At 37.5% G+C, this 26,437-nt stretch overlaps 1 protein-coding gene across 2 annotated transcripts in view; it reads right to left on the reverse strand.

The window, feature by feature from the left end:
• Positions 1-26,437, reverse strand: part of PPP2R5C (protein phosphatase 2 regulatory subunit B'gamma) — an 82,657-nt gene that overhangs the window by 33,542 nt on the left and 22,678 nt on the right. Inside the window, exon 1 of one of the 2 annotated variants that reach the window (XM_026111320.2) lies at positions 20,691-20,917. The exons of the other annotated variant lie outside the window; for it this stretch is intronic. Within the exon in view, the coding sequence (XP_025967105.1) occupies positions 20,691-20,784 (94 nt within the window). The 5' untranslated portion in view covers positions 20,785-20,917. Of the gene's footprint in view, positions 1-20,690; positions 20,918-26,437 lie in introns of those variants that run through there. 2 annotated transcript variants of the gene reach the window in all.

Below are 26,437 nucleotides of genomic sequence, written 5' to 3' on the forward strand. Positions count from 1 at the left end.
TACCTATTAAAAATACTTAACAGGCTTCAGATACCCTGAGACCAGCGTGTCTGGTCTTCAACAAAGCGCCCCAAGACAGTAGTGTTAATTCTTTTGGAAATGCTTTGTAATTCACTGCCTCTATCACTGTTCTATCAATTTATATTTAAGTCCTTGAGACAATGGAGATTTTCCTCCTTGGAGACAAAGAAAGGAGTCTTTACGCAGTGCTTTGCGCAGTGATATTTTTAGTGTTTGACAAGGATACCTAGTTTCTCTGAAGAGTTTAAGTTACTGCCTCTCTATTCTTGCTTCTTCTGCTTCACGCCTTAATCCTCCCTGATGATCCTCAGCAATTAAATATTTAGTGCTTGCATGTAAAGTCAAATTAGATTGCATGGTTCAAACATGATACAGAGAACCAATAAGCACATAGCTAGCGCTGCTTTTACCATGAGCATTTTCTAAAACATTGAACCTTCAGAAAATTAAGTATATAATCAACATGTACTCAGCAATTATAATTTGAAACAAAAGGATTTAAGGCAAGTCTAAATCGCTTTAGAGTCCACATATAGCCATAGGAGTTTAGTTTAAGGCTACTGTTAGGAAAAAAAAAACCTATTGTTTATAAATATTCATACAAAAGGTATTAAATTGTCAACTTATTTAATGGCTAACACTGAAGCAGTTATAAAACAAAATTCATGCATTTTAAGTGGTTTAGCTTTGATGACACAAAATTCGGTATATACTTTTTTAAATTTGCTCAGGAAATCCCATGAGCTGTATTAATGACTATTAATGCACATAAAATTACATAGCATTATATACCACAAAGGTATTCTGGGCCAGGACCTTAACTTTCAATACTTTGGGTTGTCCTTACTGCACAGGACACTGAAGGAAGTGGCCAGATGTAAACAAAGCAGCATCCTACTTTGACAGCAGCAAAAATTTATGCCCAATTAAAATGGCCACATAATTGCAAAATAAAGTTTAAGACAAGTGAATACACCACAAAGTCTGCATAAATTAGTGTTGTAATAACACACTTTATGTTTTTGCATAATGACTTTTTTTTGTCATTGTTAGATAGGAACTGCAAGGGCATTAATAGCATGTTAGAAACAAAGCAAGACTAGACTGTTTTTCTAAATACTTCTACAATTTGCTTCCAATTTCTCCAACAGATAGTTTTAGCCTTTCTTTCTTCTTAGAGTACCATAAAATGCTTTCTCAAACACAAGCAGCAAGAGCTATTATCACTACAATATATTTCAAATAGTACTACTGAGTACATATACATACAACCCCATATATGCACATTCACATGCAACCTGATAAACTGAATGTTTTGATGGATTCCTACAGTCTAGCTGAGTAGCTAATACAGTGAGTAGCTCTCCTTTAAGTGCCTGACAAACTTAAAATAGCAAAAGCTGGAGGTTCCCCCCGCCCAAGAAGTTGCTTTCAAAAGTATTTTTGCTATAATAAACCTGGACTACATATTTGATCTAAGATGGCTAGCAAGCAGACCCCCCCCAAATCCCCCCCAACCACACACACAGAGCTGTGTGCACTGAATTGCTCTGAAGATTAATTCCAGAAGAAACTGTAAAGTAAAAGGCCTGAGGAAGCACATACAAAACAAACAGTCAGGATACAGGAAAGACACCGGAACCATTACAGACCTCATCAGTGTCCCTCAGACACCACTGAGAGTAAAGAGCTCTCTAACTAGAAAGAAGGTGCTAAGTGACAGGCATCCTTAACCAGAGCAACAACTGCCCAGCCAATACAACAAAATTCCAATATCATGAACAATTTGAAAGTACTTTAAGCCACACAGGCATAAGTTTTGTATCTAAATACACAAACATTGTCTATTCAATTAAAAACAATACTAATAATTTGTCCTGGAAAGATTATTTAACTGAGTAGCCTGCATACTGAAAGCCAGATATACTTACGGCCTATATTTAAAAGCTCTTGAATGAACAAACTGGTTAAAATTTTCTAATTTTCCCTTTTCCAATTAACTGTAAAACAGAAAGTGGTTGAGCCTGAAGCATAACACCGCAATTTCACATAGGGATATTGTGCTCTGAGTGTACACTATGAAATGCAAAGCCTAAATAGAGACTGTAATCACACACGTAATGGGCATATACTTATTACAATAATTTACAATACATTAACCTGAAAAGAGAGGAAGCATTAAATTACTTCTAACCTTTGAAGTCACAGGCTGACAACTAAGAGGGTCAGGGAACACTCACACAATGCAAGCCTGACCATTTATTTCAAATTAGCTTAAATTTTTAAGCACACCAGTCCTTGTGCATATTCTATACCATTCAGTGTAGAGGCATGTTTTTTCTGAAGACTGAGAACCTCGTGTAGTTTTGAAGAACTTTTTTTTTTTCCCTCTTATGAACGTTCATCAATAGCTTTCAAGTGTCCAGCCCTCAAATCTTTTGTCATGCTCAGCTGGAGACTGCTATTGAATCAAGATCATCTCTACTTATAAGGTTTCAAAGGATGATTTTCGCATGGTAGAAAACAAAGCAAGTGGCTAAGAAGTTGACTTGATTAGACCATATATATTTTTGTGCAGAGAATTTACGCATACCCGCAACATAGTTCTGAGATGCTCTGAAGAGTCATTTATCCTTAGTCATATGCTGGGGACTATCTGGCTACGTTCTTTCAATTACTGTATGGTGACCGTTTCTTCTACATCACCTTCTATTTCAGTTAATTGATAACCACTGACTTTTGACTGCTTAACTGCCATATTTGAACAGAGTGGCACCCAGTAAAGCTTTGTAACTGGGAACTCCAGTGTTTGATTTCTCAACGATTGAGAAGGCAGTGGTTATTCAAAAGCTACTCCTTATCATTACTCTGAGACTGACATTTGGAGTTATTCACTGAGCAGTATTTAAAGAAATTCCACTTGCTAGCCACTGTTTATATTATGTATTATTCAATACTTATGGAATTTGTTTCTAAATAGTAGCACTACTATCAGCTTGAGACTGTCTATTCAATTCCACACACCTATTCTTACCAGTAAGGGTATTTTAGCAACTAACTAACAAGTACTATCTCTGGTCTTCCTCTGGAATAGAAACAGTTTTTCAAGATCAAGAAGTCCATCAGTCTCCTGTATGGATCAAGTTTCTAGCAATTGTTAACACAGGTTTACATAAACAAATACTGTCATGATGGACTTTGTGCCTAAACCTGCATTATTCATCCTTTCTTGTGAAATAATTTCTAATACACTAGATAATATTTACCTATTTTTGATACTTTATGATTGCAAGGTAAGCCTCTGGGCTTGAGGGATCATTGCTTTTTCTTGCTGAGAGGTCTTTCAAACTTTCCCTCCTTGCAAGCCCAGCAGAATTGCGTTCAATAACTAAATAGAAACAACCTACAGAGATGTGTGCTCTACCCCTTCTATTTTAATGTATTTATTCAGAAGTAACAATGCAGTTTAAAATTCTTAACGCCAACTTAACACTGTGGCATTGCCAAGCAGACTTGCTGATGGGTATAAAACAACTGATACCAGCTATGCTTTCTCCATCATGCTAAATATACCAATATCCCACCCCTCAAAACACAGCACCTCAGCTTGTATTCCAGTTTGAAAAAGCCAGAGAAAGACTCGATACCCAGCGGACAGGACAGGTTTTTTTAGTGTCTAAACGTAACACAGAAAATTGGTTGTGAAAGCTTTAAATTTAAACAGCCATGTTTTTATGCAAAAAAAAAAAAAAAAAAAAAAAAGAAAAAAAAGAAAGAAAATCTTTGGAAGTCTCAGGTATGTCTTCAGCACTTCTAATTGTGAACTAAAGTTAAATTAACTTAACTGCAAAGTAACTGTACACAGTGAAAGTAGATCCCCTCCTTGCCTCCCAGCCAGTACATGACATCATTCTGCACACGGGAGCTACAGACTAACTCTATTAACTGCTATGACTTTCTGAGAAACCATTGTTTTAAGTCACCTAGTATAAAGATGATTAGAAGTGAAAAATGAAGCACAGAAATGAAACAAAATATTTAACTTTAGTTTTTAAGTGCCTGAGCATAAGTGCAGTATGTGTAAGATACTGGAGAGCATTTACTGTTCTCTGGATAATGTTTTTCATGTTCTTTCAAATAATAATAATAAAAAATACATGTTTAGGTTTGCATTTTAATTGTGTCATCACTGAGTGTCCATGACTGACCCATCCTCTACCTTCTTCATAGAAGCCCATTCTTCTATGACAGCAGTACAGTTTGATTGTTGGTGAAAGGAGGAGGTAGGTGGCCTGGAGATGTAGCACAGAATGGCTGTTTTCTGGTACTGATTTTAGCTGAAGCAAGGTTAGAAGTTCCTCCTGTCCTGACAGGCAGAACAGCTGATACAACTTCGACCACAAAACCCTTACAACGCAATATGTGGCCAGTAAAATGAACTACGTTATATCATTTTAAAAGCAGAAAACAAGAGCCTAGATGAATAATTTGCAGAAAATGCACACAAAAGAAAGTTCTTTCCCGTTTTGCAAGCACTTTCTTGCTTGTCTATAATGGCTCAGCTGAGGCCTCAGTTTCACCCAATTGACAGCTCCCATTTCATCAGCAGAAGAACAGCCTTTATTTGAAACTGTCCTGTATCAATGGTTACCAGTTAGACTGTATACTCACAACAGAAAAGGGACCCCTCATTTTAAATTGGCAACTATCTTTTTTTAATGAACACACACACACACATATATACACATACATACATACGTAAAAAGAATAAAAATATACAGACCATTATACTGAGGAAAACTGCTAAAACAAGGTCATAGAAAAAAGACTACCTAGAAACACTTATTAAAAATAACTGCTTCCTTAAGACACTGGTGCAGAACAAAAGTCCTAATGTGTAAGGTGACTCCTGCTTGTAAATACAGGATAAATCTTGTGAAATGTGTTTGCAAGTCTGCTGAAGATTGGTTAGAGTTTAATGGTATGAAACATCATCATCTACCTGGGAATTAGGGTGTTACTCAGAGCATACCATCAAGTTGACTGATAACTGCTGGTCTAAAGCAAGTCTTAGAGTCTTTCAAATCAGCTACCCATTGGGGGGAAAAAAAAAAAAAATCTAACAGCAGGGAAGCTTGAGTTAAGCTTTGTAGTTTGCACTATATAGCTGTACTTCAACAAGACGAGGCCAGTATCTTCTAGGCAGTCTGTTTTTTCTGATGTTTCAGTTTAGTGCCATGGCAGCATTTTCTTCGAAGAATAAGCAGGGTTCAAAATCTTTACTAAAAAAAAGTCAGAATTGCTAGACATGAAGGTAGAGGGACTGCAGAACATGGGAAAAACAGACATGAACCTGTCCAAACATGTTTTTAGCAGCATTTGCATTTTTTTTTTCAGAATTAGTGATCAAATGCTTAAAAAAAAAGGGACCAATATAAGACAGTAAATGAAATTTGGGAAAAAGGTTACAAAAGCTTGTCTAACATTTGACAAAATTCTGTTTTAAATATTTAGCTTATTTCTGAACAGTTAGGTTACTATCCTATTCTGAAGTACGGGATGCTTTTTTGGTTTATAGAACTTAATTTCTATCGAATTTCTATTATTTGGGCTCTAATACTGAGAGACTCATTACAGTTTTCATTGATTTTATTCAGTAGATTTTACTGAAATCATGACAACCATAATTAACACTACTTAGTAAGAGACAAAACTCTCCCAGATAACAGTATTTTAACCTAATACATAATATTGGAAATAAGGGAGAAAAAAGATCTTCAAATCATGCATGGAGAAGTTTAATTAACGCTATTACTTACTGCAGGACTTAATTATAGTATTAAAATATATTGCATATTGCACATAAAAATAAATAAGGAATACAAGAAACTTCTATAATTAACTAGCAACACTGGAAATGGGAGTAAGCCTTCCTTGTAAATAACTCCAAGCAAGATATTATGATGTGTAGACACTGAACTGGAAAATACATAAAATATTCTAATGCTGAATATAACAATCAATTTCATTGTTTTATTTGGAACATTACTGATCCAGTAGAAGCATTCCTTCCAAAAAAGAAACAGTTAAAAATTAAAACAAGGCTACAATGATCAAAGCAATGGGAACACTCACAGAAGAACATGGACTGCTCACCATGGACACAAGAGAACACGATTTATATTAAAAAAAAGCATAGAAAAAGGAGCAAAATTCTTTATCTCACTACTGAAGAAAAAGCGATGCACATGTAAGTGAGGTAACGTGATGTACAAGAATTTAGGCTTATTCAGAGAGAACTGAGTCATTAATACAGTATCTCATTCTGGCAAGTTGAAGGTCCCTCTCTAATTACCATATATTATACTTATGTACACTCCTGTTGAGAGACTCTCAACATCTTTCTTTGAAACATTAATCACATTTGCTGTCAGAAACAGGGCACTGAATTTTACATAGACTCAACCTGATCTAGAACAAGAAAGCCCACGATCCTCAAGGAACCCTTATCGATAATTAAAAATACTTCACAGATATTTAGAGCTTTTGCAACAGTTATAATAAAATGTTAAAGATTTCAAACAATTAATATCACAGTAATATCAAGCCCAGTTAGAAGGTGAACTGAGAATGGTAGACAGATATACAAGGGAAGTTCCCATTACCCAGGCTCAAGCAATGCTTGCACAGTAGGCTGAACGTGAACCTTCAAAGCATGACCCTCTTCTAGCTCAGCTGTCTTCATGCAACATCACGATCCTCAGTAGCTGTGTAGGTGTTCAGGGTAGGGAGATATGAGAATTAGCTGTAATTACTGGCTATGCCCACTCCACTGTCTCAACGAACTGAGCTGCTTTCAGAAATATCTTTCAGCTGTTCTCTGGACAACACACTTTAACTGGTAGTAAGAGCTTCTTCTCATTTCCCTGTCTTTGAAGAAACTGCACTGCTCCTGACTGCTGCTACTGCTTCACATTCGGTAACACACCTGCACAAGACTGGCATCCAAAACATGAGAAATACCTCCCTAGACTGTGATAGAAAATAAAGCTTATAAACAGTGCTTGAAATTGCACATATGTGGCACATTTTCTACTGAAAATTCAAAAGCAAACTGCATTTTAATGTATTTTCAAGTAGTTCCATTTTGGGGGCATTCAGGTACTCTACTGGTTTTATTAAAATAAGTTTTATTTCTAGAAAACTAAGTCCTGGCTAATAGTAGCAAATGTTCAGCTATACTTTTTCAAGCCATCACTTCCACGCTGGCCTGCAGTACAGATCTAAACACAATTTCATCTAAGATAAAGTTATTTCACCTACAATAGCTTGTGCATGAGACTGGCCTTAATCATAATATGGAGAAATGGAGGGAGGTGGGAGCAAGATGTTGAAATCTGTTAAGTAGAAAGGTATGTAATGTTTTAAGTTTTGGGTTTCTGCTTGAAGAAATGTCTTAGCTAAATTTTTTATTCATCCAAAAAAGAGCCCCTTCATTGGATTAAGAGACTTTTAAAGCAAAATACTTTTCAATTGTAATGGAACAAAAATACATCAAGGGCTGTTAGAATCAAATGAGTTATCACTAGGCCAATTTAACAGCCACAGCTAAAAAAAAGACAGCTTAGAGAAGCCAGAAAGGAATGAGAGGCACTTTTTTTTGTCAGTCCTAGAGCAGAATTTAAAACAGGTGCCTCACAATACTAATTCACCATGAAATTCATAGTCTTCAGAGCATCCTGCACCTAAGTTCCTGCTTTGCACACAGCGTCACCAGTAATCATCTATTTTCGTAAAAGCCATGTGGAATGGAAAAAAACCCTTGAAAATAGTATTTTTTAAAAAAACTAAAAGAAATAAAGATATTTACTAGATTAAGAAATGTTTAAGAAGAAGGAGACAATAGCAAAAGTGATAACTGCATAAATACTTGAAAGGTAATGTGCTGTAAAGAAGAAAACAGGAATGCTCATACTGAAAATGACAAGTGAAACAAGTGGAAATGGGCCTGAGCTAATGAAATAAAAATTCCACTTGAAAATTAAGGGAAAAAAATGACAGCAAGAATAATCAAATAGACAACGAAGGGGGAGGAGGGGGAAAGACCCAAACACAGTTTTAATAAGGGAATAGAGAAACCAAACAGATAAAGACCTCACAATAGAGCTTTTTAGCATATATACAATTAATATGACAGCGAAACCCACTGTTTTCAAACACCTGAAGCACTGACAAGAAATAGAAGGGGGAAAAAACCCAAACCCTTACTTCCTAGCTATTGCTGTATGCTTCAAAAGATGCACATAAATCTTGTATCCATTTTCAACAGCACAATAATCTTAAATTTTACATCAACTGAATGTATAAAAATAAATAAATCTGAAGTTTTACATCCACTTACCATTATGCATCATATTCAAATGTATTTGAAAACTTTAAAATTATTAAAAAAATAAGTAACAGCCTCTCCGAAAGAAAGGAAGTCAAGGATATCAGCGAGACTAGACTTAAGTTACAATATAGAACACAATAATGCAGCATTCTCAGTAAGCTGAGTATAGCATACAGGATTATAATATACACATTAGATGGTAAATACTTAACATTAGTTGCATATACAAGGTGATACAGAGGTATGGTATAAATTACAAAAAGATTTGTATGAATGAAATACTAAAAAACCACGCCTAGGACTAAAACTCTGCCAGTTTTAACATTTAGTTGAAAGAAGCATCAGCTAATCAAGTCTAAGAACCTGCTATAAAATAGAAGTACAATTTCCTGCAACACATCCAACTCCGTATACCAGTCTGTAATTCTGGACAGACACCACTCAAAAGTCGGAGTAATCTGCCAATCAATATTAATTCTGTCATACATATATGATAAATACAATCCAAGACATAGCAAACCATCAAATAGAAAATAACTTAGTTACTTTCTAAGAGTGTATCAGGTTGCTTCCTCTTCTCTTGACCTGCTGTTAAACTAAATCCTGTTGTGTGTTTTCTATTGGATGTTTCTGAATGACAAAATACATGAATTTAATGATGAGATTTAGAACAACAACAGGTATCTCAAGGTTTCATTGAAGAATGTTGGGTCATGTCTTGGCTTAGAAAGAGATGATGTAATAGATTAGAAAGCGTAACAAAAGCCGTTCATAGTTTTCTACAGTCAAACTAAAGTTTATCAACATCCTAATGCAACCTAAGCAAAATACACAGCCTCCCATGCAAGAAGTCTCAGGTAAGTGGTATTGTGAGTACTACTATATGCACTTTCCACTTTGAAGCTAACATTTATTTTTAAAGTAATCCCACACTTCTATAACCTTTCCTCGATGACGCCACTGATGAGCTTTCTAAATTCTCCTTTCTTTTGGAAATCAGGCATCAGATGGGGAATAGGAATTTATAGATCTTTGCAAAAAGTATATTTGAAGGCAGGTCTCCGACAGGAGAGGTAACTCTTGGCTGAGATGCAGACTGAGGTCCTGAACAACTACAGTCAGCCCAAATCACCATGCAGCATTCAAAATTTTAGTACTTGTTACAAGATATGTAAACGTATTGCCAAATAGTACCAGGACTTCTGTTGCCTTCCTTACAGTAATTTCTTAATAACTTCTAACAGACAGCAAGCTCCACTCTTTTCTTGCATATTCCTCAAGACTTCCGCCTTGAAGTTCAGCACATACTCCTTCCTGTTTCCAGCCTAAGCAGCGCTTCCCTTTGTTCCCTATGCTGGCGAAATTTGGGAGCCCTGTGTCATGTGACATACCAAAAAGAAACAGTCACGAATGACAGCAACAACGTTTTGGGAAAAAGAAAAATGGTCACAGAGCTGGGTCAGTACCTTGCTTGGCAGCCAATGCTAGCCATGTCAAAAGCTAACGATAATTACTAAAAGTATCCTGCTGGGAAACAGAACCACGTTTCAGCAAGGAAAGTTTTGGCTCGAATATAGTAGAAAGCCAACAGTGCACATTTCAAAACGTACCAAAATATGCACTTTCAACATGATCGTATTTTAAGAAGATTAAACATGTAATATACCTGTACATTTTTTCAGGAATAAAGTGCTTACAAATTTTCCATTTAACTCAAACAATGAAAAATTCTTATTGCACAAACTAACATTATTTTCTTCATATCACATTTATCTCAAAACATATGTGTTTCCTTCAAACAGGTATCTTCAGTCTCTAGCCAAACCATCCTTCAGTCTCAAAAAGGAATTCTATTAAGAACAAAAGTGGGGCTTGTTAGCAACAGTGTCCCTAACAATGCTGCTTAAGCTGCCAAAAAAGTTGACAAAAGCTGATAATTTGCACCAAATTTCTACCAGTCTCACACAGCAGAAAAGAGTGGATACAGTTTCACTATATAATAAATTGGAGCATCTAAAAAAAATTGTAAATTCACAAAAGCGCAAACAAGTAACTCAGCTGTATCAGCTACGTATCCAAGATTGACCTGTCCAGAAACCCTGAACATGTTTCTAAGTATCTCATCTTTCTCCCAGATTTCCCAAAATATAAATTATGACTTTTTTAGTTATGATTTTCTTTTTAAACTGAAGAGATTGAGATGAGTGATAAAAACATGTTTTAATTTCTTCTATTTAAAATAAGCTTTAGCATTCTTTATTGATTAAGCTACAGTAATGAATACTGAGCTTCCAAAAAAGGGGGAAGGAGAAGAGTGAGGCAGTGAAATATTTGATCAAAATTTTATTTCAGAGGGCATGTGTTTACTCTGAGTCAAAGCTCAGTAAGACCTTAATTTCCTACTGAGACAAAAAAAAAAAAAAAAAGGTTTTATAGCATGCAAATAACTGAACAGACAGTCCTCCGAAAATCATGTGCATCAGTTTTTGGAGTTTAAGATACTTTATGCAGTAGATTAGACCTAAAGAAGCAAAAGAGAAGAAAATGGGAGCAGGTTAGAAGAAAGATTCTGGCATTAAAGCTATACTTCATTTGGAAAATATTTTCAAAGAAAAGCTTACTGTACCTCAAGGACTAGATAAGACACTGTTTCCTTATTCTATTTACGGGATGTCAGCTTTGATCAATTCTAATCAAGTTTTCTTGCTGCTATGGACTGAATGAATATAGGACACCTTTGAAATATGAGTGACATTGTTATGCTTTGATTTTAAATAGGAAAGCAATGCAAGAATTGGGTTCTAGAGGTTGTGTAAAGATATGCAGTTGGTAGCTTAATCCAAAAATACAAATTAAAAACTCTCTATAAAACTACTTAAAATGAAAAGTAGTAGATGGTGACGACAACTAGAAAAGTCCCCAGTGAATCATTTTTACTTAGTTTTTACATCCATTAGGTTTCATATATCATCTTTTCTTCATGCAACTTGTAAAGAAAATATTTACTTCACAAAGTTCAGATAATTATCGGTAACAAAAGCAATTTATCTCTAGCACCATGAAAATTGAAGCCTGGCATAAAACTTACTTTCCACCCTTACTGATAACCACGCTAAGCCAAAAAAGCACCCAAATTTAACTGCACTTGAAATAAACTGTTGATTGGCAAACTGTAGCAGAAATTGTGTTGCACAATTTGTATGTGCATAACATGGAACTGATTAGAAGTGGCGTAGATTTCGTTTTGAAATACCAAGCGCTTGGAACAATTTAACTTGGCTTCCTCACTGGAGACAAGCGTGCAAACAGAAGCCGAAAGAAGCTCAATCTGAAGTCAGAAGACTCAAGCACGCTCAATCTACGTGGTTTAAAACACAGTTTCAGTAGCTAACACTATCTGATAGCCCATGGAGAGAATTGCCTGACTTCACAGCAGTTGAAATTAATTATTAAAAACTTTGAACACCAGTGGGAATAAAAATTCTCAGAAACAGATTGTACTGAAATTTAATCTTAAAATGTATATCATAGCAGCAATCACAAAACAGAAGATTTCTCATGTATGAATAAAAATTGAGAAAAAGATGAATTTATGCTTATGTAATTTTGCTTCCTTCAAAGGGCACACAGACTACACAATGACTCAGTAAGCTCAACTTTAAAAATTCCAGATTATTCTGGAATTTTTTTAAACCTATAATTTAACTGAAGTCTCAGTGGAATAAGAAGTCTCCTTCCAAAGACTTCTTTTACAGTCATAACCTTGAAAAATTTTAAGGAAGTCTGAACACTTAACATCCTCATTGTTCCCAGCAACTGAATTTGTACGCAGGCACTTGACACAAACAAAAGATTACACAAAGGAGAGAAAGTGAAGCACAAGGAATGACAGCACAGAATAAATACCCTGATACATGGAATAGATGAAACAGCAAGGTAAAATACATCCTTTGATGCAAAGTGAAGCGTTCATAAGCATGTCACCATGTTAAAACCAGCAGGTGAGATAACTAATCTTCCTTTAGGTCTGCTCTGGGTCAAGTATTTAATAAAGATGTTCCCCACCAGTAGCCCTAAAATACACTTGTTTCAGTCAGGAACTGGTGACTGAGTAAAAAATATCAGTCTATGTCTGGTTATGTACCTTCTCTGGATGTTTAAATGCCTTTAAAATCCAACAAAATCCATCACAAGAGGCAATAAAATAACTAGGTCACATATACTAAACACATTTATCAGTCCTTTGATAATTTGGATAATCATCTAAGAGTAATTGATGAAACTGTTTCAAGTACACATTTCGCCATCCTATTAGATACGAGAGGACTAGGTTAATTAAGAATAGAATTGCTACTTGTTCTTGAGGAGGAGGATCTCGTTTTTCTGCTTTTGAAGCAACACTTCAGAAGGGCACAGTAGATGGGTTTCAAAGCTAACAATTCAGCGTACAACTGGTTAAGCAATGCTAAAGAGCAGTGCTGACTGGTAACTTGCTGTGAGGACATAGGAAACCTGTGAAGAAAAAGGACGCCTACGAATCCAGGAGTCAGGCTGAACATAACTGGAGTCTGGGTTCGCTCAGCGAGAAGCCATGGGTATGAGCCCAAACAAGTAGCCAGCACTCTCACTCTCAGATTATCAGACAGTAATTGCTTCACATGGGAGAAAAGGAAAGAGCAAGCATTTTTTTATCTTCTTTAACTCAGCTGAGGTTTATCCACTTGATTCCATGGTCCAAAATAAGCAATGGCAACTGTGACCCACAAACAGGACAGAAAACATGTGCTGGCCATAGAAAGCCTTATTAATTGCATTAGCAGACATGAAGAAAGTTCTGAAGGTCTTTTGCAGGTGGAAAATACAAGATGTGTATGCAAACATTTTCTTTCTTACCTATATCAGAAATATATGAAAATTAACAGAAGATGCTTGATATAGCATTACAATATCCATCAAGATAAGAGGTCCAAGCTCTTATCTTGGAATGGAAATTCAAAGTATCAGATGTCCAATTAGCTATTTCAAAAATATAAACAAAGTATTGCCTGAATTTTTCAGTGCTGTAACAAGTCATGAGGTTCACCATCTCTTCTAAAAGTAGAAAGGAAGAAGTTTTAGAATAGACACATTTTCTTCTCTGAGCAGTTTTATATTTTGCACACTAAAACTCTGAATCAACGGACTGAAAGACATATGCAATTTGCCCCTTTGAGATACCTATAGTCTGGCTTAAATTTTCTTTCCAAACATTGATAACCCTGGAATACAACTTAAGAATTATTCTTGAAAAATAACAATTATGCAGAAATACCTCTACTGCATCATGTGCCAACATAATATGCAAAAGAAAGCATTTCATAGCAAACCCACATAAATGCTTGTTTAAATCTATGAACAGCACAGTTGTTAAGAAATTACTGAAATTTCAAAACATGACAGTAGTCTTAACTTCACCTTGCAAAGTTAGGGCACGAAGACTATAATTATACAGGAAATACAGTGAGAATAAGATAGATTCACTTTCCATTACAGTCTACGCTAACAACAGAAAACAAAATAGCATGAAAGATGACGTTGAGATTTTCTGGGTACACTTTCATGAACAGTTTGAGCCAGTCTCAGACCATAACAAAAACATGAATACTAAAAAAGAGAACAGAGCATCTGTAAAGGAAATTACGCTTCAAGTTTATCAGAGTTCTTGGAAAGTGATAGAAAGAGGGTAAACAAAGGTTCTCTGGATTTTTCAAAAGGCATTTAACATAATAGTTTTCATAATGGCAGAAGATTACCAGAAGCATCACGTAAAGATCTGTGATAGGATCTATACTGTTCAACATTTTCATAAACAACATAGAAAGGAGATGAATAGTTAGGTCACAGAGTTTGTTAATGCAGTATTCATTGTCAGGTTAAAGCTGACTGCAAAGAACTACAGAAAGATCTCACAATACTGAGCAAATAAATTATGTATATTATATTTTTCCCACAGCTGATAAATGCAAAGAAATTAATGTGGGGGAAACAGCTGACATTGATGAGTTCTAGCTTATTATGGAGTTACAGATAGCTCTGTTAAAAAAAGAGAGAGAAAGCACGAGTGAGCAAAAACAACCTTGCACACAGCCACACGCTTTTTTTTTCCCACTACTGCTGAGCCGTTAGCAGAATAATAAGAACAAAACAGTGTTTTCATGTGCCAATCTTTTTACTAATGCATGCAGTTCCAGTCACCCTATCTTTAACAGTACACAAAAGCAAAATGATAATCATTTAAAATATGGCAACAGTTTTCATGGGGGGAGGAAGGAGGATTTCAGCTCAGAGTATTGCTCTTGGAATTTTAAGAAGTACATTGAAATCAATGTTATTTTGTATTTTTTTTAATTGACAGTAAAGCCAGTCATTTTTCAGTCTCACATGCAACAAAATTACAAAATAATTTTCTTCAGAAGGGACCCTCTGAGTTCTTCTAGCCCAATCCCCCACTCGAAGCAGGGCGAACGGGACAGCCTGGGCTGCTCAGAGCATTACCCAGGCAAGTTCTCAGCATCTCCAAGTACAGAGATTCCACAGCTCCTCTTGGCAGCTTGTTTGAGCATTTAACCACTTTTACAGTGGGAAAGGTTTTTTTCCTTGTACACAGTCGCAATTTCCTGTGTTGCAACTTGTACCTGTCACCTCTCATTCTATCACCGTGCACCTCTGAGAAGAGCCTGGCTCTGTTCTCCACACCTTCCCATTAGTTAGCTCAAGACAGCGACAGCATCTCCCCTTAGCCTTCTCCTCTTCAGGCTGAACAAACCCAGTTCTCTCAGTCTCCTTTTGCAAATTACGAGGCTGACTGTTGCCTTTCTGCATGCTGAATTTGGCCTACATTATTTCTGAAGTGTGGGCTTTCCTTTGCTTCCCATTTAATTAATTGCACAATGATTTTTTTTAAAACAGAGTTCCTGCCATCTTCACGATTTTTAGCAAGTATGGCTTAATAGAAGTATGTACATGTCAATTATTTTCAAGAAAAAGAAACACGCATTGAGTTGTTTTTTAAAACGAAAGTGCCAAGCTTTTCTTGTTTGAGAAATAAATTGCATACTTCAGGTTTCAATGCATTACACAGCTCAGTCTTTTAGAAGCTGCTTCCTATATTTATTCATTGCCTGAGGAACCTGACCATTTCATAGTGAAGTACAAAAATACAAAGCAAGTGAAAATGCATCTTGCATGATTAGCTAGCTAGCACCTGGTTGCTTTAAGAACCTGCCAGTAGTGTATGGTTATTAGATAATCCTTCGCATCCAGATCAGCAGTTCAAAGGCAGCCAGGAGCACACCACTGAGGATCTAGCACCTAACGCAACAGAACAACAATCTTTCATCAGGCTCTTATAAGAATTCCGATTTCTATACAAATACTCAGATGCTGACATCACAAAAATGATACTACCACCGACATTTTTGCTGACACTCCATAGGAAAGCTCTACATGAACAGGGAATATGAACTACTCATCCCTTACTCAAAATTAATACACACAGGGAGTACACAGAAAGAATGGATAAAGTTGACATTAATGCCACTTATCTCTCTTTTGAAAAGAGTCAAGGTACCTTTCACAAAATCTAAAATAACTTTAAAATGACAAAGAGTCAGGTCTGACAAAAATTGCTGCTACTCTGGAAGGCGGGGGAGAAGCCTGGACAATGAGATATTTTAAACAGCTAGGTTATGGAGCTAAGGGAAGCATCAGTTTGAATTAAGACAGTATCAAGGTGTTCTCATCCTCCTCCCCACACAACTTCCAGTATGTCTTGCAAAACATCTTGAAAATAAAGTTTGAAAAGCAAGAACAGATATTACCAATTCCAGCCAGTCAGCAACTAGGCCACTAAAGTAACTTCTATACCCCACTAATTCTGCCAGTGCAGACCAGAACAGTTTTACCAATATTCTGTTCAAATGTCTTGAGTTCATAGAAACACTGCCAGTTGAGCTACTTCTACGCTATTGATAAAACAATATTAAGAGATCTTTCTCAACAGCAGTGAACTGTATGCCTAATGAAAAATGTGTGTACTGCCCCTCTGCCCCCCCCCCCCAAATCAATGGACATTTATAATCTCTCTATACATAAAAATAGCTGCTCTCAATTCTTTGCAAGTGCTGTCTATACTATAGCTACAGTTTTCAGAAAGAGAACGAACAACAGTAAATATGAAGTGGTAACTCTGAAGTCTAGTGACAAATGTTTAGTTTTGTCCTAATCTATGCTGCTTTTACAGATGCTTTTTTTGCTTGAAGAACTGAGATGGAAACCAAAAGGTTCTTGTATCTTCTCCCAGGTCTCACATAACTTCTTTGGATCCTCTTGTCAGGGCCCTGAGCACACTCCCATCCCCTAGGGGTTTAGCTCTCAGGAGAGCTCCATAAGGAGAAAGATGCATCTTGAAAATACCATCCTGCTCCATTTCCCCCCTTGCTTAAGTTCATAGTCCTTAATAACCATCTCCTCCATGCTATCCTAATATCTTCCTCATAACTAGTGACCTGCCTATACAGGAAGATCCTAAAGGAGCTCTCCAAGCAGATATCCCACAACCAGTTGCTTTAGATAGTCGATTTCTTTTGCAATCAACTACAAGCTGAAGTCTGCACACGGGGTGATAAGCCACAGCAGTTATTCCATGGCCATAATGGCTGCTCAAGCTGAAAATGTGACTTTTTTGGAAGCTTTACATTGTTCCAATGCAAGATAAGTATTTACTTTTCCACGGTAACTAATGACAAGCAGTTCAACGGACCATTGTGCACTGTCCTCGTTCTCTAGAAGAGATCAATGCAGCAACAGTGTAATTCAAATCTCCTGGAAAGCTTGTTGTGGTTGGAACAACCAAAGGCTTCACTATCTCATTAGGCCAAACACTCATTACTCTAGTGTTTTCAGTATAAGCAAATAACCTACAGTCACAGCCCCATGCCACCTGCCTTCACAATAGGCTCTTTTGGTGCCTGATGTTTTCCAACAACAGGTCCAAAGTCATCTTCCGTAGACCTGATTTCTACACAGCGGTCTTGAACAACTGCCAACAGCCTATGACTGTGACAAAGGGCACAGTCCCACAGTACCTGCACAAGGAGAGAAGAGCAGGTCTACTGACTGTAATCAGGGTCAGCCAACAGTCCAGTGATTGCCAGACAAGTCTGTAGTGAAGAGGCAGGTCAAACCAAAAAGTCAAGTCAGCAGGTCAGGATCCAGATCAGCGAGGTACATGGCTTGACACAGACACAGCTGCAACTTAGCTCAGGCAATGACCACGGCCAAAGGCTTCAGCTTAAAGACAACTCCTATGTGCAAGGGGCACCTCAGCAAGGCTCCTCACAGCTCCTTCCACACAACTCTTCTCAAGGTAGCCTGATTCCAGTTCACATGGCTACACCATATCAGAGCTAACCTTGATCACTAGCAGCCAAACGAGGTGCTGGAGGATGAGGTGCTCAGGGCTCTGACACTTCCTATCCTACGAATACCTGTTGCTCCCCCTTACTGGTGTAAGACAGATAGGAGTGACAGCAACAGCAGTTAACACAATTTTGACAAATCTTTATTTCCTACTCACAGGGCTCTGAACACCAATTTTAAAATTCACCTCCATTTACTTTTGCAACTGTGTCTTTTGGCAAAGCTATAAGCAGCCCAGACAAAAAAGCTGCCTGCAGAACCAGAAGGGGCTGGGGGAGGGGGGAAGAAAACAAACTTCCAAATCTTGCCAGACCATAAGATTTTTTCAATTTCTGCAAACTTTGCATATTCCATATGATGCAGGTACAGAATGTGTTTCAGAGTTACCTTTAAAACCAAGATTCCAATTTTTATTTCAAAATTGTGACAGACTGATTCTCAAGCATTCACTGGATTTTTTAAAAATAAGATCAATGCCAAATATGGTAGCTATGATCTAAAGGTAAAATGAAATATCATCTCAAATTTTTATTTCAAAGAGTATATGAAACTGCTCATATAGCAGCATCTCCTCCACTGCAGTACCGCCAAAACCTGCCAAATCTATCATAAACAACTGAGGGCTTTGCCTACCCCCCTCCTTTTTTTTTTTTTCTTAACATGAAGCCTTAGCTCTCTTACTGATGCAAAGAGGAGTTCTGCTAAAAACTTAATCCTATACCACAACAGATGATGTAAAAGGACACCTGTAAAAGCAGCATGGACTGGGACAAACGCTAAGCATTTGTCATTAGGCTTTAGAGTTATCAGTTCATATTTACTGCTCTTAATTTTAGAAAAAACTTCATATATATTATCCTGACAGGCTTCATTTTGGAGGCAAATCAGTACTGGTAACACTAGAGCAGCTAGTGAGGTGAAGTATTCACAGAAAAATGAAGCAAATTCTGTACATATACATGTATGGAAGAGATACATCTCCCCCTCAATGTCAAGAGCCTTCTCTGTGCTATCATACCACAGGCCCATTTGATTTCCTACCACTTGAAAGACAAAACCACCTCCTAGTTATTCCTTAATCACTTACAAGAGGCTCCTGAAACTCCACTGTGGATCACCCATTAAAAAAAAAACAAAAACACTCAACCTCTACTCTACTAGTGTATTATCCAGCACACTAAAAATTCAGGGCTTAGAAAAAGTAAATTTCAGAATAGTTTATTAAAATGTATTATTTCCACAATTATAGGTTTGATTTGCACAACAGGGATTACAAGGTTCATGTCAGTGAATTTATTCTCATATTAAGACAAAGAATTATTAAGGATCATCATTATACCATTTCATAATTCTGCTTCCAACCTTCATTTGTTTTACCTAAAACTGACTTGGACCTAGAAAGATGATGCTTCTACCCTCTTAAATGGCAGCATATCAGAGAAACAAGGTAATTTAGCACAGTCAGCGCAGAGGGAAAAGCTAGGGCCTGTCTACAGTTCAGGCAGTTACGTTTATATTCCCTTGACAACAAGCAGACTCCTTGTTGTAGCTCAAGGAAATTTTATCGCATCCCCCCACCTCCCCACGCAGATCAAAATTAGAGTCTTCTAGAATACATCCAGTCCCACTTCAGCTAGAGAGGATACTGCTCTTGCAAAAGGTAGAGAGAAATCATAATTTCTTAATAGACTGACAAGCAGTGCTATGGCTTAAAGAGCAAGCTTCTGAACCATCTTTAAAATTTCCAAAGCAAAATATTTTCAGTATACAAAAATATTCCTGAAAAAAAATTCTTTTCACTGTGAATACCTAGCTTACGTCAGTGAAAGCAGAGACACAAAGGTAATCAGGAGCAGTATCAGCTGTTTTGTGCATATGAATGCCATTGTTCAAGGTGTGCTGATCCCATCTAATACACGCTTTGCTTTCGTAAAAAGTTCTAAAACAAAACCAATGCAAGAAAGAGGTCTAAAAATAAATGCTTTGGTTGGTTAATAAACTTGCTTATGCTTTTAAAAATACAAAAAAGAGAAAAAAGAATCACACAGCAATGCTAGATTTTACTAACTGCAAAAATAGAAAGCCAAGGATGAACATGCTCATAGTATTTTGTAGAAGTATTGTACCAACACATATTTTCCTAACGAACTATATAAAGTGTAAATTTGCAATGCACTAATTCTCTAAATCCAGGAGAATATCTTCTGTGAAGAAATTTAACATTCAAAACTGCACAAGCCAACAGTCACATAAAAGCTTGCTTGTTAAAGCAGAACCACATCTCTTCGAGGAAATGCCTTCTGAATACATAAAGGATATTCTCATAATAAATGTCACATCTCTTCCTCCCCTCCAAGACTGTCAATTCTCTCAGAGTCTCCTGCAGCGGGCTGAAACGAGCTCCAGCTAAATCGTTCACCCACAAAAGAGCTCTGGAGCGCACCAAACGTTCGCCCTCAGTCTACAGAAGCAGCATACCGATAACTTGGCTCTTCCCTCCCCCCACTCAATACCTTTCTGGGGTAGTGACTTCACATCCTTTGACATCAGCACAGCTTGAAAGGGGGATGGGAGAGTCACAGCAGAAAGCAGCAAAACCTGCTTTTAACTATGTAATGCCTCTACGAATCCTCAAATCTTCCAGATCGCATTTAACAGTAAACCAGCTTCTCTATTCCGCAATTTTATCGAGGCTGCAATAAACCGAAATGGATTCTGCTACAAAGGACTTCCTGCTGCCCTTATCTGCGGATCACAATAGCCATTTACGAGCCAGCCGAGAGGGCTGCGCTTCACCAAAACACGCACAATAACTCACCTCGGATGTGCAGGAGGGCCACGGGCTGGAACGGCCCGTTGGAATTGGCTGCATCGACCACCATCCTGCTGCCAGCTCTGTTACATGTCAACATCGAGGCTCCGGCAGGAAAGGCGGTGTATTCCTTAAGGCGAGAACCCGGCCTCCATTTTAGTTTAAAAAAAGACAGAAACCGAGGCGCTCTGCAGCTGGAGGCAGCGGGCTGGTGTGTGATGTCAGCGGGCGGCAGCGGCCCCATTGGCTGCCCGCCGCCACTTCAAATGACACCGAGGAAGCGGCAAATGAGGAGCGGCCGCCGCGGGGCTGTCACCGCGCACCGCCCCCGCCGCGCCCCCGCCCGCCCCCGCCTCCCCCGCGGCCGCCGAGCCGCCAGCGGCCACCCGCGCCCACGACCGGGGGGCGGTTTGGTTTATTTTATTTATTTATTTTAATCAGAATGGTTTTACTCTATCCCCCCTAATAATGCTCAGCGCGCACCTGCTAGAACTGGTGCACGCATCTTTTCCTGGAAAGAGCAAAGTTTAAGGTGCTTTTAACGGAATCGCCAAAAACCACCAACTAAGAGGTCAACTTAACAGTGGAAAATACTTGCGTCGCCATCTCCTACGACGCTAATTTTCAAAAGCCCTGTTGAAAGGTGGTTCATGTAAAAACAGATCTTCAAAAGAAATATTAAAGCCAGCATGGAGCATAGTTTAACTGTTGAATGTCACATGCATGTATATATGTATATATGTATGTATATATAGGTATGCACGTATGTATGTATATACACACACATATATGAATTCATAAGCAAACACATATTAGCAAGTAGTACTGCATGGGAAAGCTCATTAACTTTGATTTTAAAACTCCTCCCAATAATAATTCAAGCTAAAATGCAGCGGGTTTAAGTTTAATCTAATGTTGTTAAATTGGAGTGGTGCAAAGCTCTGGTTTTCCCTTTTTAAAAGTTCAGTAATTATCTGTAATGTTTTGAAATAAAAAATTAAGACGAAAGTATTGCAGCACTAAGAACCAATATACCACTGTATATAAGAGAACATTTTTTGCTCTGTGCCTGTAATCCCAGAAATACAAAAAAAGTTGCAAAACAACAATTTTTAAACCGCTTATTCAAGTTATTTCTGGCATTTATAACAAAACTGTAGGAAACATTTTCCTTATCACAGGAAATTTGAATGTCTGCTTCCTAACAGCTCTTTGAAAGATCACTGCCTCTCCTACATACTGCACCTCCGCAAGCGCTCTTCAGTTATATTCATACCTTCTCCACACTTGTGCTCCCCCCCAATACTACTTGCAGCAGAGCATCATCCTTAAATATTTAAATTACTTAATCTAACAACACTGTCCTAATTCATATCTTCTCAAGAAATCAAAAAAGAGGAAGAGACTTTTAAATTACACAATTTGCTTATGAAAATTTGGAGCACAAACAAATTACTAGGCGTATGCACATCTGGCTGGGAAACGGCATCACACTAGAGCAGTACAATGTCACAGGCGAGTTAGAGTTATACTGAATATTATTGAACTGGATGAAGGAAAAAGACCAACTGGGATATCTAAGAGAGGAATATTACCCATAAGATACATGGTGAAAGTAATTAGATTTGCCGACTGCTGACAGGGCCCGATTTGAAGTAGTACATTTTGGATGTCGCAGCTCAAGAAGGACGTAAACCTGATGAGAAAGCCCAAAGGACACCAATCTAGAAAATATTACTTACAGGGGGAGGGAGGGGGACAAGAGAAAAAAATAAACAAAACCCAGAAAACAAAAACCAAAGAAACCCACAACACTCTTTGGCATTCTTGGGGTAGAGAGGACTGCTATGAAGAGGAAGGGAATTAGCTTTTCTACATTCACTATGGGCAGTAAATCCCTTCTACAGCAAGGGAGATTCAGACACTAAATGAAACCCTCTCAAAATAAGCATAGTGAAACAGAATACTGCAAACTATTCATCCAATAATTAAAAAAACTGCTGCACAACATAAGGAATGATATAAATGTAGGTGGTCCTGCTTTTGAGCACAACAAAATGGACTAGATGAGCTGCTGATGCCTTCTTAAGCCTTTTCTAAGTAGAGAGCAAAAGAGATTCAAGTCGCTTGGCCTTCCAGTCTAAGCAAAACATGAGATGTTTATTTCATGAAAAATCTCAAAAATATATATTTTTTAATACAACTAGTATTATTATTTTGTATCTAGTATTCGATACTTATATGTTTTAAGGACATACCTCAGATACAAAGTTTTAGCCTTACAAAACAAAGACTATCACAGATATACCTTTTAACAAAACTAGATTTTAAGAACAAAAAACAAGGTGACCTCAAATGACAAAATGCTCTACAAGATCTTGATGGATGAAGGAAGAAAAAACTGAATAGGTCAGTTCATTTTTTTTTTTTATACACACACACAATTTTCATAAGCAGAGTTTTTTTTAAAAAAATACATCCAGTTTCTATTCCACATCCCAAGTAAAATTAAGCTGTTCTATAGTGATAAACCTCAGTATGATGAAACAAAAATGGGGTTGAAAACTCTGGTTTATCTAGTAACCGCATCTTTAAAAGGCGGCTGCTCTATAACATCTTCCCCTCCTCCCCACTTGTATCTTTCCTCTAACGCTCAACTGCTGCTTCTCTCTCTTTGAGACTCCCCGCAAAGATTAAAATAGGTATGAAGACTGCTAGTACAACAGCACGAAACTTAACTACGGTACTGGAACACAACAGAGCAAACAGGGAACATTACTTTAGCTACAGTGCTGTTTCCTATTTTAGGCATGATAAAGCATGGCCCGAGTAGTCAGACATTCATTTGCAAAATTTCAGTAATGGATGAAGAAGTCAACACCCCCCCCACATTGTTCTTCACTAAAGACAGTAAATGTGATGTTTGCCATGCTAGCACTAGCACTGGCGATTATTTCTTGTGAAATAATCCATATCCTGTCCACATTTTTCCCTCTTTGTAGGAGGACTGCATGACATCAAAGGCCAGTACTTAGTAAATTACCACAAAACTGGTTTAAACAGTCATGATTCAGTATATTCCTGTTTTGTTTCTTATGGAACACCAATGGGGTTACAAGACCTCTCTCCTTTACAAAATCTGGTATCTTTTTACCGTTTTACAGATTAAGAGGAACATTCTGCTAGCTAGCTAGCATTGTATAGCCTCCCTTTGTTTCAGCCTTAAAAGATTTGATATGCCACCAAAGGAAAATATTTACTGAAGCTGAATTATTTTGAGCAACATCATTTGGGAAAAAGATTACAAAGAAAAAGTAGTTAGGAATTGATTTACTAATGGAGAGGGAAAGGGTAACAGGGCCAGTGGAATGGAGCTAATGAATGTCAGTGGGAGGCAGAAGAGGGTACTTGAATAAATGCATGAAGACACTTCTGTTCCAACAGAATCAAAAGTTATACTAACTACTAGTGACAGAGTCAACAACACAGAGGATAATTAAGCTCAGATGAATCTCTATTTGCATGAGGACCCCTTGGACAAAGTCGTTTACCTCTCAGAACAAGTGAGGGTTACTTTTGTTGTTTTTTTTTCTAGTCTGAACGCTAAGGTAACTAAAGGTATAATTCCATCGCTACTGAAGCTGCTATTCCTCAGCAACATAAGCCAGACCAGATGCAGACAGCTTCAGCCCTGTTCTGCATTCCCATCTTCTCCAGTGGTCAGCCCCATGGCAGGGCTGTTTTAGAGTCCACTAACCCAACACAAAGCCCCTGACTTCTTTCGTCAGGTTGTTGGTGGGTTTTTTTGTTTTGTTTTTTGGTAACCTAGACTCTGTTCGATGGCAGTGTAAGCTGAGCTAAATCCGTACCAGCTAGCACTGCAATCCCACCTCTTCCGAGCCACACGTGCCTAACCATCCGAAATCCTTGTACCCTGGAGCCAGTGCAAGGGCTTGTACAGACACATGCTTGAACCATATTTGGAGACTGATCAAAGTCAAAATGAAAAGGAGATAGATTAGTTTGAGCCAGGTCAGCTCTGTTATCTAGTTCACCAGACAATCGCACAGAAAAGGGAGGGGAATAAACTGGTAGGAGCAACCTAAAATAAATAACTTAAAATAAAATTACAGCCTAAGCAACGCATATCATTCTCACAGATGATGTAAGGGTGAAGAAAATTAGGGTCTCTTCACAAGCCTGACCAAAGAGTTCAGAAGGTAACTCAAGGACAGTAAGTCTCCATGTTTTAGAGGTGAAATGTCTTTGGAAACCACAGGCTCTAAAGGAGAAACTACAGTGATAGGAAGGTTACTAGACTTCTTATACAAAATTCTGACTTGAGCCCAAAGGACAGCGTACAGGAAATGCTCTTCAAGGAAACCAAGGCATTAACATGGAGTTTGCAGCCCAACTATTGAAATAAACATGCACATTAAAACAAACAATCCCTACCCGGATAAATGAAACAGATATGGACTATCATTTGCCTCCCCCCCCCCTTAAAGACTTCCTAAGTGGCATGTAGAAGAAGCATGGAGAAAGATAGTACTGTATCTCACATGTTGAAAAATTCATAACATTTACTCTTTCTAGTACAGTCATTAAAAATAGAATTGACAAACAATTGCCTGATTTCATAGGTCACACAAGTCATCTTAAAGAAATGAAGCGCAAAAATTACATTTAAGAAAAAAATTGAGTGCACACTAGTTATCCTGCAAACACTCACTTGTATTTAAAGGTATAAATAGTGCATTCAATGTTTGATTAGTAGAGGCTTTTTATGAAAGGAGAAGTGTAGTGCGGTGGCAAAAATGTCTAGGCCTGATTATGATGAAGACCTATGCAAAGGAATGAACTGTTCTCTTTGTAAATAAGGGCATAGTAATAAGGTATTTTAAAAGAGATCTAAACTCTGAACAGACAGGTCAGAACCTAGAAAATAAGACACCACTATATTTTAAAGCCTATTTTTCATGGATTCTCTCCAGGCTTCAGTGGAAACAAGTTTGGTAGGAAATGCTGCCAGTGACAGATGTAGAGCATTCTTCTAACACTTTCAGCTGCTGACTAATTAGTAGGTGTTTGATAGGACAGTTGAAATGAAAAACAGCTCATTTATCCAAACCTATGATTTCATGTAAAGCTAGCTAAAGAAATTCACACACATTTCTCAAGGAAAATCTCCCTCTACCACCTTTTTTTGGTGGTTATCCACCCTCAAAGTGTCATACTTCTTAATCTTTAACATGTTACAAAATAACTCAGAATAGATAATTGCTAAAATACTTTAATATTAATGATTTGATAGAGCATGTTTTCCTGTATGAACGTTACACATTTGCCAGTTTTTGTTTTATGCCATTCTATGTTTACAACATACGTTTATTTCAATAATTTAGCTAGGCATTTAAAGGAAATTTAAATACAGCAATGCCTGTTTATACAACACCATGATAATGTTTTAAAGATCAAAGTTCAAAAATATGAAGTTACTAAATTAAAATGGCAAAAAAAAAAAAAAAAAAGATCTCCAGAGTTCTTTCACATGATACAATATATACACTTACGACACCTAAGGATGCGGATGCAGGAGAGAAAGAGCTCTTGCACTATTTGCCTTTATGTATCTTTTTGTTTCAACAAATCCATTACAAAATCAGGGCTGCCAAAATGCTATCAAAGCATGAACACGGCCAGAACCAGAAGGATATCGCTTAGCATACTGAGTTAGTCCAATATGGTTCACA

Source organism: Dromaius novaehollandiae, chromosome 5 (assembly GCF_036370855.1).
Source record: "Dromaius novaehollandiae isolate bDroNov1 chromosome 5, bDroNov1.hap1, whole genome shotgun sequence".
Classification (NCBI taxonomy): domain Eukaryota; kingdom Metazoa; phylum Chordata; class Aves; order Casuariiformes; family Dromaiidae; genus Dromaius; species Dromaius novaehollandiae.